The sequence below is a fragment of the Lethenteron reissneri genome, chromosome 64 (assembly GCF_015708825.2).
Source record: "Lethenteron reissneri isolate LAM-NWPU_2019-01 chromosome 64, ASM1570882v1, whole genome shotgun sequence".
NCBI lineage: Eukaryota > Metazoa > Chordata > Hyperoartia > Petromyzontiformes > Petromyzontidae > Lethenteron > Lethenteron reissneri.
This window is the reverse complement of record NC_083842.1, coordinates 3,153,116-3,170,361: the sequence shown is the minus strand read 5'-3', so window position 1 is coordinate 3,170,361 and position 17,246 is coordinate 3,153,116. Positions and strand designations below refer to the sequence as shown.

Genomic DNA, 17,246 nt, shown 5'->3' with positions numbered 1-17,246 from the left:
CGTCTCTAACCTGGGTGGGTGACGTCTCTTAGCTGGGTGGGTGACGTCTCTAACCTGGGTGGGTGACGTCTCTAACCTGGGTGGGTGACGTCTCTAACCTGGGTGGGTGACGTCTCTTAGCTGGGTGGGTGACGTCTCTAACCTGGGTGGGTGACGTCTCTAACCTGGGTGGGTGACGTCTCTAACCTGGGTGGGTGACGTCTCTAACCTGGGTGGGTGACGTCTCTTAGTTGGGTGGGTGACGTCTCTAACCTGGGTGGGTGACGTCTCTTAGCTGGGTGGGTGACGTCTCTTAGCTGGGTGGCTGACGTCTCTAACCTGGGTGGGTGACGTCTCTTAGCTGGGTGGGTGACGTCTCTAACCTGGGTGGGTGACGTCTCTTAGCTGGGTAGGTGACGTCTCTAACCTGGGTGGGTGACGTCTCTAACCTGGGTGGGTGACGTCTCTTAGCTGGGTGGGTGACGTCTCTAACCTGGGTGGGTGACGTCTCTTAGGTGGGTGGGTGACGTCTCTAACCTGGGTGGGTCACGTCTCTAACCTGGGTGGGTGACGTCTCTAACCTGGGTGGGTGACGTCTCTTAGCTGGGTGGGTGACGTCTCTAACCTGGGTGGGTGACGTCTCTTAGCTGGGTGGGTGACGTCTCTAACCTGGGTGGGTGACGTCTCTAACCTGGGTGGGTGACGTCTCTTAGCTGGGTGGGTGACGTCTCTTAGCTGGGTGGGTGCGTTCTCTCAGCTGGGTGCGTTCTCTCGTGCACGTGCTCTTCTCAATCAGCAATCATCTCTCCACGCGTTCGTCACCACGATATATCCACTGCTGGATGGAGATCAATATATATCCGTGCTTCTCTCCATGCTCTTATCATCATCGTGGTCTGCCCACCGTTGGATGTCTCCAATCTCCGTGTCTTTTAGAATCCACGCATTCTAATTTCTCTCCCAGCGTAACTGCTCGCGTGAATCTCCCTCCTCTGCTTCCCTGCGCACTTTATTTTTTTTTTGTATCCCGGGGCATGGCGGGGGGGGGGTCGCTAAACACCCCCCCCCCCACCGAGTGTGTGTGGATTTTTAATCTGCTCTGATTGACACGATGATGATTGAGATGATGGCGGTGGTGTAGCAGGGTGAGCGCACAGTCATGTGGACCTCCTCTCGGTCGACTCAGCCTTAAATTGTCATCTGGTGCGGCGTGTAAAACATCAGCGTGGACGACTCAAAGGCGGTCAGGAGTTGATGCTCACAACCCACCCTATTCGCGCGATGCGCCGGTCATCATTGGCGCTCACTCACGGCACAACAATAGCCTGCGGGCTGCGTGGGTGATCATTGCCTGTGTGGGTCTTTACTCTGCTCTGATGAGATGATGATTCTATTCGTGGTGTAGGGAACAATGCTCTGATGAGCTCCCTTGTGCTGTGCATCGTCAAGAGGTGGAGACGGACGCAGTGTCCCTGTTCTTCCCTCACCACAGCCTAGCTCCATAATTGCACTAATTACCATAATGGGCACATGTGTTTAAGTTCGCCATGGATGTGTGTGCTTTGAAAATGTAACACATCTGCTAAGCCCAACGGCCCAAAGCCTCAAGCGACCAGTAACACACGGCACTGTCACAGTTCTAATGAACAAATAGTGTCACGCGCTTCTTGAATTGAGCGAGGTTATCGATGAGAGGAAGGACTTCCAGAGTGGAGCGAGGCGAGGGAAGGGGCAGTGAGAAAAGCGAGGTGACCTGCACTGTGGTGAGTGCGTGAGTGGGTGAGTGAGTGGGTGAGTAGGTGAGTGGGTAAGTGAGTGGGTGAGTGCGTGAGTGGGTGAGTGAGTGGGTGAGTAGGTGAGTGGGTAAGTGAGTGGGTGAGTAGGTGAGTGGGTGAGTGAGTGGGTGAGTAGGTGAGTGGGTGAGTGAGTGGGTGAGTAGGTATGTGTCTAGGTGAGTGAGTGGGTGAGTAGGTGAGTGGGTGAGTGAGCGGGTGAGTAGGTATGTGTCTAGGTGAGTGAGTGGGTGAGTAGGTGAGTGCGTGAGTGGGTGGGTGAGTAGGTGAGTGGGTGAGTGAGTGGGTGAGTAGGTATGTGTCTAGGTGAGTGAGTGGGTGAGTAGGTGAGTGGGTGAGTAGGTGAGTGGGTAAGTGAGTGGGTGAGTGCGTGAGTGGGTGAGTGAGTGGGTGAGTAGGTGAGTGGGTAAATGAGTGGGTGAGTAGGTGAGTGGGTGAGTGAGTGGGTGAGTAGGTGAGTGGGTGAGTGAGTGGGTGAGTAGGTATGTGTCTAGGTGAGTGAGTGGGTGAGTAGGTGAGTGCGTGAGTGGGTGAGTGAGTGGGTGAGTAGGTGAGTGGGTAAGTGAGTGGGTGAGTAGGTGAGTGGGTGAGTGAGTGGGTGAGTAGGTATGTGTCTAGGTGAGTGAGTGGGTGAGTAGGTGAGTGCGTGAGTGGGTGAGTGAGTGGGTGAGTAGGTGAGTGGGTAAGTGAGTGGGTGAGTAGGTGAGTGGGTGAGTGAGTGGGTGAGTAGGTATGTGTCTAGGTGAGTGAGTGGGTGAGTAGGTGAGTGCGTGAGTGGGTGAGTGAGTGGGTGAGTAGGTGAGTGGGTGAGTGAGTGGGTGAGATAGGCCTACCTCGTATCAAGTAAGATTTTTTCTTACTTGATACGGCAATCGTGCTGTGACGGTTCCACCTGAAGACGGAAGCTTGTGTTGCCTCCGAAACGTCGTGATTTTTATTTTACTTTTATTATTTTAATTTTATTTTTTACCTACGTGACTTTACCGAAAAAACCCTAAGAATATGAATCCTTGCAGTCACGAAAGCTTCAAATCTAGAAATAACTCATCAACACCGATGTGGCAGCTGCCTTCGTTGCTAAGTCAAACATCCAGACACGCGGCGTGTATATGTGCGGTGAACCAGTAATGATACCGCATAATCATTGTGAGCGGTTACTGGTGACACAGAAACCCCATTGCTTAACGACTCTACTCTGCATACGTGTGCGTAAGGAGGGGAGGGGATGGCTGGGTGGGTGGGTGGATGGGGGCAGGAATACACGGAGGTAATTTTAGAAGATTGGGTAATTTTTGGCGAGATTGGTCATGCCCTTGGGTTGAGTATCTTGAGAGTACGTGGGCGTGTGTGAGTATGTTTGTGTCTCCATGTGTGGGGAGCGGTGGCGCAGTGGTTAGCGCGCTGCACTACGAACCTGGCGACCCGGGTTCGATTCCCGCTCACGGCAAACACCAGTGACGATTATCTGAACCGGTCCTGGGCCTCCCCTAGGTCGACTCAGCCTCAAATGAGTACCTGGTGCGGTGTGTAAACATCGCCGCTAGGGAGACAAAGGCGGTCGGGCGTGGTTGCTGGCCACCCACCCCCTCGTGTACCGTTCTGGCCTTCACAGGTGCTCGCTAACAGCACTTGCCCCTACAGTCTGTGAAGGCTATACGGGGGATCTTTGTCTCCACGTGTGGGGGGCGGTGGCGCAGTGGTTAGCGCGCTGCGCCACAAACCCGACCACCCGAGTTTGATTCCCGCGCACAATAAATAACAGTACAAAATCTTCTTGGTTCTTTCGGTAAAGTCACGTAGAAGGGAAATAATAAAATAATAAATAAAACATAATAAAATACAATTCTCACGACGTTTCGGCCACAACGCAAGCTCATTCAGACGCTGTCTTTCCGACAGACCTGTTCTTCACCTGAGGACGGCTGCTTGCGTTGTGGCCGAAACGTCGTGAGAATTGTATTTTATTATGTTTTACTTTTTATTCTTTTATTATTTCCCTTCTACGTGACTTTACCGAAACAACCAAGAAGATGAATCCTTGCAGTCACGAAAGCTTTAAATCGAAACAGTACAGAATATTTGAACTGGCTATGGGCCTCTCCTAGGTAGATTCAACCTCAGATGAGTACTTGGTGCGTTGTGTAAACATCCCCACTGGGGAGACAAAGACGGCCGGGCGTGGTATTGGCCACCCACCCCCTCGTGTGCCGTGCCGGCCTTCGTAGGTGCTCGCTAACAGCACTGTCTGTTTAGGCTGTACGGAGGTAAATGTTGAGTGTACGTGTATACGTACATTTCTGTTGGGATTGTGTGTGAGTGTGTCTGTGCTTGCGTGTCCTTTGTGTGCAACTTGACACAATGGGGGCACGTGTGTTACATCTGCAGTCATCTCAGTCACTCAACTAATGACAACTGCAAGCGTGACCTCCTGCCAGCCTTCCACGCTTCACGTTATAGGATAGGGCTAGAGTCGGGGCTTACAGGAAGGTGCCGTTGCTGGCGTGGCCGCCCCGCATCAGCCTGGCCTCGGCCTCCCTGCGCGTTATCCTGCGGTGGAACCACGCCATCTGCTCGTGCAGCGTCGACACCACCATGGGCTCCAGCTCGTGGCCCCGCGTTCTCAGGTACTCCTCCAGCGCCTCGCCCTGACAACAACATCAACAATATCAGCAACAACAACAAAACGTGTCGAGTGTGTTTTGTTGAACCAGGAGAGTCTCGAGGGACAAAGAGTTTCATTTGCAAGAGAAATAAAAAAATTCTGCACAAACAAAAATTATATTGATTTGAAGCTTTCGTGACTGCAGGAATCCATACTCTTTGGTTCTGTCGGTAAAGTCACGTAGTTATAAAATAAAATGCATCACGACGTTTCGGGCACAACACAAGCGTCCATCATCACGTGATGATGGACGTGTTGCGCCCTAAACGTCGTGATTTATTTTATTTTCTGCCCACGTGACTTTACCGAAAGAACCAAAGAGTATACAAATTATATAAAATGAGTTCCCTGTTTTGAAAGTCGGCGCGGACAAATTAGACTTTAAAAGAACCTTCACAGTTACATTAAGTTTCATAAAACAATAAGTTAGATTTAGGATGATTATGTACATGTATGTTGAATTTATTTCGCACCGTATTAACCGTGTTAACCGTGCTATTCGACGGTGCGATGATCGCACTCGCGTGTACATTGACAAGGACGCGTGTCTAGTGTATCAGTATAATCTTCATCGGACTTGATCCATCCATTCCACAGCGCTCACCCCAAAACACTCACCCCAAAACACTCACCACAGCATTCACCCCAAAACACTCATCCCAAAACACTCAACCCAAAACACTCATCCCAAAACACTCACCCCAAAACACTCACCACAGCATTCACCCCAAAACACTCATCCCAAAACACTCACCCCAAAACACTCACTCCAAAACACTCACCCCAAAACACTCACCCCAAAACACTCACCCCAAAACACTCATCCCAAAACACTCACCCCAAAACACTCACCCCAAAACACTCACCACAGCATTCACCCCAAAACACTCACCCCAAAACACTCACCCCAAAACACTCACCCCAAAACACTCACCCCACAGCACCCCCACCGCATCACCCCCACCACAGCGCTCACCTGCAGGCCTAAGTTGTCGCGCACGTATGCGCGGAGCGTCTTCTCCTTGACGACGTCGAAGAGCGGGGAGCCGGGCTTGAACTCGGGCGGCCTCTGCACGGCGTCCGTGAGCACGCAGCAGAGGCGGTCGGCCACGAGGCAGTGGTAGGAGCACAAATCGGAGGGGCTCGCGTGCTCGGCGCCCACGCCGTCCTCCTCCAGCGTGGTGGCCGCCTCGCCCGCGATGGCAAAGCGGCCTCCTCCCGTGCGCACCACGGGGTAGTGCTTGCACTGGCCCCTCCGGTAGCGCACGCTCAGCACGAAGCCGCCCAGGTGGCTGCGGCTGGCCCTGAGGAGGTAGCAGCCGTCCCGGCGGCCCCGCTTGAGGAAGCGCTCGGCCTCCTTGCGAGTGATGAAGCCATAGTAGTAGGATAGAGACTCGGTGTCGGTGGACATCGTCTGCGTGGTGGGCACACAGAGGTGGGATGGTGAGCCAACACCATCAGCACCACCTCAATCACCAATATTACGATCTCAACCAACATCTCAACCACCAACACCACTCACAACAACAACACCACCAGCACCAATCACCTCGGCTGCCATCAGCACCAATCAACTCACCACCACATCATCCGCTGCATCTTCCCCTTGCCTCCTGCATACCGCTGTTGAGCAGCTACCACTCAGGGGGTGCTCTGTGGGATGAGCGCCAACGGCATGTGCGCGTTACTGTGGCAGGAGCAGTAGCAACGAGTGTCGTGGCCAGTTTCAATGCTTATTTTCAAGAGGGTGCTGCGCGAAACGTTGGGCAAGTTCAGTTGCCCTGTAACATCAGCCAGCACAGAGGCGTGTATTCGACTTGCCGCACGCCCGCTGATGATGCTCAGAAAAAAATAAAACCTGCCCAGAGTTTTCTGCTTAAGCCAATTCTGCTGGGAGACATTTTATTGACAGCCTATTTGTTTGTTTATTTGTTCATCTGTTTCCTGAGTGGGATTTGTGCGTGCGGTTGACAGTAACACTATTATTGAGTCTGAAGACCTCAATTTCAAAAAGGGTTTGTCCCAGCTGTTTGAGCAAAGACGGTTTATATGTGGAGGGGAACCCAGAAAACTTGGCCCACTCAAAAGCTTCTGCGCAGCGATATCTTCTGAGGACACCATCCGCAACCTACTTGCTGTGCTCTCTCCCGTCCTTCACAAGCCACCTAGCCCAGTAGAAGCTTCACAAATGTTCTGGCTCCATCTCATCGCGATCAATCAACCCCCTTCAGACGTCCTCTACTCAGAGTGAGCGCTTGGCGAAGTGAGCGAGGGCTCATTGGATTAAGCGATCTGCACGGGAAGGAATGGTGACGTTCATGAATATTTGTTTTGGTATTGATGAGTATTATTGATAGTCATCAGAATTTGTGTATTGATACGGCACTTGAAAAACATCGAAAAACTCAAAGCGCCTTACGCCACAACAATCAATGTCTCAACCATCACGGAAACGTCCCCAAATAACACTTTTGAACTATGATTCATCATTGATTTTTAGGCGAGGCCTCGTAAGAATCTCGCCGAAGTTATGTTGTCAGGCCAAGTTATGTTGTCAGGCCAAACAAATCACTCTCACGTGATGTACCGTACGAGCTCTTACCGCGACAATTATTCTCGCTTTCAGCGCAGATCAAATCGCGAGCTTTCGTTGCATAAGAATTGTTCTTCTGACACAACAGCGCTGAGCTCCAAAGCCCTGCCTCTTACATTATGAATTATATTGTGGAACAGGAATAATGATGGTGAGTAGCAGTGACGTGCCCGCGCACACACACACACAGAGGAGTGCGGCTGGCGTTATCGTCAGGGCTGTTTGCGCGCGCGTCAGGCCCGGCCCGGCTATCGAGCATGAGGATCTGTGGGGGGTGGGGGGGGGTCTGTGAGGAAGGAACAGAATGAGGCGTATGTGGCAAATGATAACACAATTATGGCACGTTGTGCAGCGCGGTGGAAATAGCGGAACGCGGCTGCTGCGACGCCGATGATGAATTTCGCGAAAGTTTCAATGGTTTAACCGATGGCAACAACAAAAACGAATTCACCTGATCTCATCGGATCTCCTCGGAAATCTCGTAAACTGGTCGGGCAGCGATGTGCCGTTTGGAAAGCTTTAAGAATTTGCTGTGAGGTCGAATGGGGCCCCATGGTTTATACGGAGCGCTCTTACCAATAACATCTGGGAATCGAGCAGCATTTGTTAAACAAGGCTGACGAACTGCTGATGAGACCTAGAGGATCGAAACCGGCCCAGAGTTGTTGTGCTTAAACCAGCGAACTGGATCGTATTGATCTCGAAGGCCGCTCGGCCGATGGACTACATCAACATTTTGTATTTCTCGGGCGAGGACGATTTTCCAACGTTCTTACAGTAAATTGTTGGCGCACGCGATGATTAATTGCGTTTATTTGTCAGTGAATATTAACTATTAAGCGTATATACATGAACGTGTGCTTAATAAATGATTATCATGGTAAGTGTATAAACAGGTTCTCCAATGCCTCCTTCGCTCTGTTCGCGTTGGCATTGGGTTAACGCAAACATCATCATCAACATGAGCCGTGGTCAATCAACTGCTGGATGAAGGCATCCCCATTCCCCTCACGGCCGTGCGATTCCACAATCCGTCTTGCTCCTACACGCGAGCCGATGTCATCGCTCCGTCTCCACGGTGGACTCCCTCTCGGCTGCCTCTCCGTGCCGCGTCCTGCTGTCGATTCCTCCACTCACTCCCCTTCACGGTCAATGCGATGACTCCAACCGGCGCGCGTTCTCTCATCCGCCTGCTTCTCTCTGTGCCTCTCGGCGTACTTCAAAGGCTCGGCCTCTCTCCTCACGCTTCTATGCGCAATTCTCGGCTTTCGTTACACGTTCTTTAACAATATCCACGCTTCCCACCCGCGTGCCACGGCGGGCAAAAGTGCGCACTGATTAAAACAGCTTCCTCCTCCTTGAGGATCATCGGAATGGCGATGTTCATTGTCAGGCACAGCCTTGCTCGAGCGCTGCGCCCTGCCCGCCTCTCTGTTGCCACTGCTGCGAGGCACTCCGCCGAGCAGCGCTCCCGGGGAGATCGCGACGACAAACCCGGAGCGACATCTCGAGCAGACACAATCGTCGTGTGTCCTTGGTCCGACAACGACACGTGCATCGAAATGTGAACGAATTCTAGCTGGTGGTGGTGATGCTGCTACATCTGCGTAGGCACCGGTGCACCTCCGATTAGCACGGTTGGCTACGTACGGTACGGAAGAAGTTCAACAAACAAGCGCAGACGAAACGAATACTCGACACGCCCGTCAGTATCGCTGTTATGGGCGAATGTGTTGGGCTATTTTGTATTTGTTCAACATCTGTCAATGACGAGAAGACTCATCACAGTATAAACGTGAGTGCAGCCTTGAAGCAAATTCTAGACAAACACTTTTTGTTTATTTTACCAGGTACGGCCCATTGAACTGTACAGGTCTTTTCAGAAGCGACCTGGCCACACATGATAACTCAACAAAGTAGCTTGTCACGTGAGAATTTATAGTAGCAGCCAAATACTCAAACGCATGTTTCTAAATGTGGAGGGAAAAAGCGGAGAACCCGGAGAAAAACCTCAGCGGCCATGGGGAGAGAGACACGCAAACTCTAAATATACAGCAGCAGGCATCAGTGTCGGGATCGAACCCACGACCTCTTGTATAGCAGGCGAGATAGTTCAGATGTCGCCACGTGCGCCCACCAACACACACACGGGTGTGCAGCATCATCGCACGTACAGGAGCCGTCAGTCTTGTCCAGACCACCAGTTCGAGAGAACTGCACGGGACGGTCACATCTTTGCGTTTGGTGGACTAAATGACAAAACGGCCACGCGTGCAGTTCTTGTGAGCTGATGGTCTGGGAGCTTTTCCTCTGCATGCAGTTTACACCACGGAATATTATTTAAAGATGTAATTTACATCATCATCACCATCGCCACGACCCCACACTCCTCACCAACGATCACCTGGGGTTCTTTCTCAGTACGGCTTGGACTGTCGTTTGGGCGGTGGCGCAGTGGTTATCGCACTCCGCCATGGACCTAGCGAGCCTGCGTTCGATTTCCATGCCACGGCTAACATCAGTAGCGAACTGGGGACATCTGAACCGGTTCTAGACGCTCCCCCCCTACAACTGCTAACCCCATTTTGAGAAAAGAGCATCGACCAGCGTGGTGAAGTATGGCCAAATACCCTGCGCGTAATGAGAGTACAAGTCCCGGGCGGACTGCGACATCGCAACATCGCGAGAAGAGGGAGGTAATGGTTGCGGAGGCTTGGGGGGAGGCCTTCGTCCAGCAGTGGATTGACCGATTTGGCCCTAACATTTTTCAGATGAAAATAAGCTCTTGTTTTCTTTAACGTCGACCACATTTACATCTCAACACATGGTTGTCGATTAAGGCGGCTGCCTCTATAATTGGCTCAATTAACGCCGTGCCAGAAAGAGATTCGGTATCCTCTTGACTGGGAAGCCCCCAAAGTCCCAGCGGCGCGTGGCGGGTCCGCTCGACACCCCACGGGTAACCGAGGACCCCCCCCCGCCCCGGGCTCCCCGTGAGCGGCGTAAAATACCTTGACCCAGACATCAAGCAAGAGTCGCGCGCGCGCGTGTTAATTAGCCGGTGGGTGATTAATTGCAACGAATTGTAAAGGTGAGTTGATGATGAGAACGACTTACCCCCTGGCTGCTGTTAAACACGTGGCATCTGCTCCTGGGCGAGTCTATGCGAGTGCGTGCTGGGGGCGTGAGTTTGAGTCCAAGTCACGGATAACATCAGTGGCGCCGCGTGATATCTGAACTGGCCGGCCCTAAACCAGCCAAACTTCCCCGCCCCGAGGTCGACTCAGCCTCAATTGAGTGCGTACCCAGTGCAGTGTGTTATTGGCACCAGGAATGTGTTTGTGTGTGTTTCTGCACGTTTGGATGTATGTATATGCATGTGCGTGCGTGTTACGCGCGTGACGGTATGTACCGCATTTGAAGAGTGGTGGCACAGTGATTAGCGCACTGCGCTAGGAGCACGAGGACCCGAGATCGATTCCCGCTCACGGCCAACATCAGCGATACACATTGCAATAGGTCATGGGCCTCCACTAGGTAGACTCAGTCTTAAACTGAGTGCATTGTGCGGTGTGTAATAAGCATCACTAATGGGGAGATAAAGGCGGTCGGGCGTGGTACTGGCCAATCCACTCCCTCGTGTGCTGGTTTAACCTTAATAGATGCCCGCTGACGGCACTTGCTCCAACAGGCTACGCATGCTGCGCGACATATCTTCGATACGTGTACGTATATGCACCTTCGGTATACAGTCGTCCTCAGCCAATTAAGGCCTCTACAAGCCCTCAGATGTGCTGAGTCGAGGCTGTGTGTATTATCAAGTTTGTGTGTAGTATCAAGGTCGAGATTGTGGGTAATAACAAGGTCGAGGTTGCGTGTGATATCAAGGTCAAGGCTGTGTGTGATATCAAGGTCAAGGTTGCGTGTGATATCAAGGTCAAAGTTGTGTGTGATATCAAGGTCGAGGTTGTGTGTAATATCAAGGCTGTGTGTAGTATCAAGGTCGAGGTTGTGTGTAATATCAAGGTTGTGTGTGATATCAAGGTCAAAGTTGTGTGTGATATCAAGGTCGAGGTTGTGTGTCAAGGCGATTGCTTCTTCACCGCTGGCGCAAGCGCCTCCACTTCAAAGAGACCCTCTAGAATATCCATTTGGTCTACTCTTCCAGACGTCTTGGAAGCGGTGGCCGTACACGCACTCTACTCCACCACAGGTAGAATTACAAGTAAAATAACCTTTCCCAACTGCCGAGTCAAGAGGTCGTTCCTATCTGGCCCCACGATAGGAAGACAAAATTCCCACCACTGGCTCCACAGGGCTGCCAACAGGAGGAGGTTGAGCTCTGATGCCCTGATGCCGATTTGAGCAGCAGCAGCAGATTGCTCTGAACACAACGGGGATTTACGCTTCGCCAGTTCGGCGGCGTGTGGTGCATCCACACCCAGCACTTGCCACGCCGCGCCCTCACGATGCACGGTCACGGCGACAATCTTGGAATGCGCTGCGCAGTAAAACGACACGGACTCTCTCTCCTGAAGCGCTCGATTCTCGTCGTGGCCAGCAGCAAACCTCGACATGGGCGTTGAGCTCCTGTACGTTGCCGCCGCTGTCATCGTGCTTGAGAATGGAGCTGCGGTGAGCACGAGGCGTCCTGCTTGCTGCTGCTGTGCTTTCAGTGCACGCTGTGCAATTAGCGGTCAGCCATGCGACAGCCGACAGGCGGCGTAGATTACCTCCCGATTAGCACAGGTTGTGGCAGTAATTAGCGTGAATTTGGCATGTACAGCAAGTGCACACTTCCATAATAGAGGTTTTTGGGGTTAGATCGCGTAAATATATAAATGTGTCGTTCGAACCCGCCACCACCCGACACAGCCAACGAGTAAGGGTTGTCACGTAAACAGAACGTGCCAATTCGTCACCAGTACAGCGTGCCAACAAGGACACTCAACTTATTTTGATAACACTATGTAACACAATTTTTGTTCCTGGGTAGTAAGTGTTATTTTGTAATTTCTTATGCCTAAAAAGTAGAAAGATGGCTATTATTCCCCACAAACTTTGCTTTTGTGACCAGGCCAGTGATATACTGTTGGGTTTGTCTATGGCAGTACGGTGTAGACTCGTGTGATGTAAGAGAATAAAGTTTAGCTGGAAGCATATTATATAATTTTTACGACGTAGAATTGTAATGTATTACTTACTGTTAGTAACTCAGCTTATTATAGAGTATAGTAAGTATACTGATGATGCTATGTAGTTTATACTTTAGTTGTTTATGTAGTTTATACTTTAGTTTTCTACGTGGTTGTTTAGTAACTGCAGCTACATACTATTAAGATTCCTTTCCTTTGTTAATGCTACCCCCCTTCCCCCTCCCTTTGATGCTGCTAATCCTGCATAATGCACGGGCATAATATTAATTTGAACCCCCCCGCCCACCTCCTACGCATTTTCCATATGCTAAATTCCTCTTGATATGCAAATTATTTTGTCAAGGCGCTCTTCTTCCCACCTCCCCCCCTCCAAACCAGCTTAAATATACACTCCAAGCTTGGTGGTGTTTCATTCTTCACCTGAGGACGGCTGCTTGCGTTGTTGCCGAAACGTCGTGAGAATTATTTTATTTTATTATGTTTTATTTTTATTATTTTATTACTTCCCTTCTACGTGACTTTACCGAAAGAACCAAGAAGATGAATCCCTGCAGTCACGAAAGCTTTAAATCGAAACTTAATGTAGACTGTAGCCTGGTTCTTAATCGGAGTGAGTGTACTGGCAATCTCCAATGTGGACTGTAGCCTGGTTATTAAGTTTGGTGAGTGTGCTGGCAGTCTATATTGTAGACTGTAGCAATAGGTTATTAAGCTGGGTGAGTGTAATGACAGTCTATAATGTAGACTGTAGCCTGGTTCTTAATCGGAGTGAGTGTACTGGCAGTCATTCATTTATACTGTAGCAATGGTTATTAAGCTGGGTAAGTGTACTGGCAGTCTATAATGTAGACTGTAGCCTGGTTTTTAACCTTGGTGAGCGTACTGTCAGTCTATAATGTAGACTGTAGCCTGGTTCTTTAATTTTTATTCTTATTTTATTTGTATTACTGAAAGAACCAGAATAAGTCTATATTATAGACTATCAGTGCGCTCAGTCAGTTTAATAACCATTGCTACAGTCTACATTATAGATTGCCAATTTGCTCACCAGCTTAAAAACCAGGCTATAGTCTACATTAATGGTTTTTTCGTTTTAATTATTAAAATATTCTATTTTATTTTTATTCACTTTATTTTTTTTTCTACGTCACTTTACCGAAAGAACCAAAGAATATTTCACCCAACAAGTTCCACTGCTTGAGCCTAGACGTTAAAAGCTCGGCATTGGACTTGGTGAGAACAACCATCTCTGGTCAAGTCGTTGAGGTGTTTTTGGTTCGGGTAGTATGGGTTTCTCTCCTCAGCTCCACCTCTGAAATTGTCATCTGGATCTACGACGTCTTCCTCGCTCTCTGACTTGCTGCTCTCTTCTCAAGACGGCTGCTCTCTCCCCGGAGGAGTGGGTACGGGGAGCTCATGGCAGTGTGACGCCGGGGTGATGGATGAAGGAAGGTCCGGATACGTGATAGCAGGTGTGTTCTTGCCAGTCCGAGGTTTGGAAGGGTCCACCATGCAGAAGTAGCAGTTGCTTGAGTGGTCAGTGGGTTCCTGCCAAATTCATGGGATAGCGAACTTCACGGCTCTCTTTTCCTCTCTGTACCATCCCACAAAAATACATTTATTTTACCCATGACTAATGTGTAAGAGATTCTCGCAACATTTTTCATATGTGATATGTTTTTTCAAAACCATTGAAAATTGTAAAACATTTAAAAATAAAAATAAACTTTATAATTTTTTTTTTTACAAATTTTATAACATAAAATTCTGAGCAACCATTGTAAAATTCTGAGCAACCATTTTTGCATTCCTCGCAGGTGAAATGAGATGCCCAGAGTTTGTCTTGATCCCCAACAGGCATGCCGAAATATGCCTTGTAGGCCTCACACATCTTAGCAGATGCTTCCACAGAGTAGTTTTTCGCTCTTGTCTTGATAAATTGGCCGCAGAAATAGCAAAATGCGTCTGCCGGATGCTTGCAGCCTCTTGATGACATCTCAGAAAAATGCAGATATGTATCCACGTAGGCAGCTGGAACTAAACTGAACTGGTGGGCAAAAGACCCCTGTATTTATACTACTATTTATATTACTAGAAAGTTCTAGAATGTTCTAGAAGTTACTCCAAGTTTACTCAGCACTGCATCTATCTGGAAAGTTCAAAAAAATGAGGTAAATTTCTAAATATTACTGTCCTAGTCACAAAAGCAAAGTTTATGGGAAATAATAGCCATTTTCTGTACTTTTGAGGCATAAGCAATTAGGAAATAACACTTACTACCCAGGAACAAAAAAATAATAATAAATTGTTACACAGATTGCAAATGTTGTGGCTTGGCTCTCCAACACACCGGTGTGCTGTACTAGTGACGAGTTGGCCACGTTCTGTTTACGTAACAACCCTTACTAGTTGGCTGTGTCTGGTGGTGGCGGATTTTAACGAAACATTTATATACAACCCAAAAACTATATTATGGATGATATCGGCCCCGAAAGTCTTCGTGTTAAAGTGCACACTTACTGTGACAATTCGTTTTCACGTGGCAATACAATTTCCACTTTTACCTCAAATGATAAACCACTTGTGGCCACGGAATCACTTGTATCAGGCACGAGCCAGACGGTTTGTCTCGTCCTCACGAGGACCCCTATCAACCAGAGAGGGCCTTGCCTATGGACGTCTGGCAGCTCTGGCTCAAGCGACCCTGACTCTGCCCATGAGACACCGAATGCCAAAGCCAGTCCGGAGTCCTGAAGGCCATGTGGATGACGGAATGTGTAAAACAATACGCGATCAGTCTTTGTTTTATGTTGAGGGACAGCAGGAGGCGAATTTGCTGATCATCTTCACCACGACTATCGTTCTGTGTCGAGTCGTGTGTGCAACTGGGACCCACGTCTCACACAGAACAGCTGGGGGGGGGTTGACTGAGTAGAAAAAGCATTGAGGGAAGGTTTAAATGCGGCCCTGTAATGACGTTAGATCAGGCTGTAAGGTGGTCCCGCCATCTCGCGGCCACGTCTGGGATATAACCGGTTGGTTATCACAGGGTGACTGAATGGGCCCTAATTAACGTCTCTTCGTAATTAAGAACCACACCTGTTAACTGACTAATTGGTTTATTGGAACGTTCATTTGTATGAAATATAAACGCTGAGGTGAGGAGGAGAGAGAGGGAGTCGTTTGTCCTCCAGCGTCTATGAGACGCCTTGTTGAGACTTGACACGCACAAAACAAAGACACAAACGAACACACAGACACATCCACGCACACACAAACACACTGGCAACGCTGGTCGAAATTTTTAGACGTCGTCTGCTTCAGAGATGAAATGTGCTGTTTATTATGGATTTAATGGACTGAATTCCAGTATTACAATTACAACAACTGATTGACTACTGTTCCCAAAATATTTAGGTTTTTTGTTACATTTAACGTGTATGTATATTGTGTAGATAGTAGAGTTTTACTCATAAATTGAAAACCTAGGTTTTTCATGTGGCTATGCTTGCTTTACATCAGCGGTCGGGAACCTATGGCTCGCGAGCCATATATGGCTCTTCCAGTGACGGCATATGGCTCCCAGACAATTTTGAGTTGAAAATAAAAATAATAATAAAAAAATAAAAAATCAGTTTGGAACTGATTTTAAAATACTTGTGATATTGCTTAATAATACTGTGTCATTTTAAAGTAAACAGAAATTAGTTTTGAAGATAAATTTCACGGGTCACGCCTGCATGAAGCTCAACCTCACCACGTATGAACCAGACTACAAGGCCATCAGCAAAACCATGCAGCACCAGAAGTCGCATTAAAAGTAAGACATTTAATTTATTATACGTAAAAAATTACTATATGGCTCTCAATGCAATATATTTAGAAATATTTGGCTTTTATGGCTCTCCCGGTCAAAAAGGTTCCCGACCGCTGCTTGACATGATATCATATCACCTGTCCTGTTAATGTAACGCTTCAAAAATCAGAAAAAGGGTTATATAAATACAATTTATTACGAAACAAAAGGCAAAAAACTATAACTCCATATAATAGCCCAGATCTGTGACTCTGTCATTGTGTGACCAACAAAGACACCTCCCTTTATCTTAGCCAATGGCGGAGCAATGGAAAATGATAGAGGAGTTGTTAGTGAGTGAGGATTTGTCCTCTTGCTTTTTTTCGACGCGAGTGCGGCGATGGCGTAGCCATCGATTGAGGGTCAAATTTGAACCACGATGTGTGATCGGCATCGCGCTCACTGAAGGTGAATGCCTTCAGGGAAGTCGTGTACTGTATACGCAACTGCGCACGATTATGTGAGTAACTTGTAACTGCTTTGCCGTTACTTATTGCCAATTATGGACTCAGGCTATTGTCCTATCATCTCATAGAAGTCCCTGGCATATAATAATATGCTACACAGTGGCAGTGAGGGTTGCAAAATGCCGAATTGGGGGGGCGCCCCCCCCCCCCCCCACTGGCTCCGCCAGTGATCTTAGCTTCACTTAACCTTGGACATTTTCCACGGAAAGCTGCTTGTGTTTTGTCCATGGCTTTGACAAAGTTCTTCATCAGACCCAGCTTGATGTGTAAGGGTGAGAACAAAATCTTTCTTGATTCAACAAGTGGTGGATGCTGAAGACGTTTCTTCCCAGGCTCCAATGACCGTCGGAGTGGCCAATCGGTATTGATGTAGGGGGAATCTCTCGCATGACTATCTCATTCGCAGAGAAAGCAGCAGTACTTTGTGTATCCAGTCTGCAAACCAAACAAGAGAGCAACGACCTTAAAATCGCCACAAACCTGTCAATGATGTTGGTCATAGTTTATGCACCTCAAAAGTTGTTGCATGTTGTCATAAGTTTCCTTCATATGGACTGCATGACCAACTGGAACTGATGGCAAAACATTTCCATTATGCAGCAAAACAGCTTAAGACTCATCTTCGATTAATCAATGAACAGTCTCCACTCATCTGTATCATGAACGATGTGGGCTGCCATCACACCATCGATGTTGTTGCAGGCTACAATATCACTTCCATGAAGAAGAATGGGACAAGA

At 48.8% G+C, this 17,246-nt stretch overlaps 1 protein-coding gene across 1 annotated transcript in view; it reads right to left on the bottom strand.

Moving 5' to 3' along the window:
• The window catches only part of LOC133359145 (tyrosine-protein kinase SYK-like), a 51,131-nt gene extending 40,917 nt beyond the window's left edge, over positions 1-10,214 (bottom strand). The window contains exons 1-3 of the mRNA XM_061577544.1: positions 10,145-10,214; positions 5,411-5,848; positions 4,254-4,417 (exon numbers count right to left, since the gene is read on the bottom strand). Coding sequence (XP_061433528.1) covers positions 4,254-4,417; positions 5,411-5,845 — 599 coding nt within the window. The 5' untranslated portion in view covers positions 5,846-5,848; positions 10,145-10,214. The remainder of the gene's footprint in view (positions 1-4,253; positions 4,418-5,410; positions 5,849-10,144) is intronic.
• Between the last annotated feature and the right edge of the window lie 7,032 nt (positions 10,215-17,246).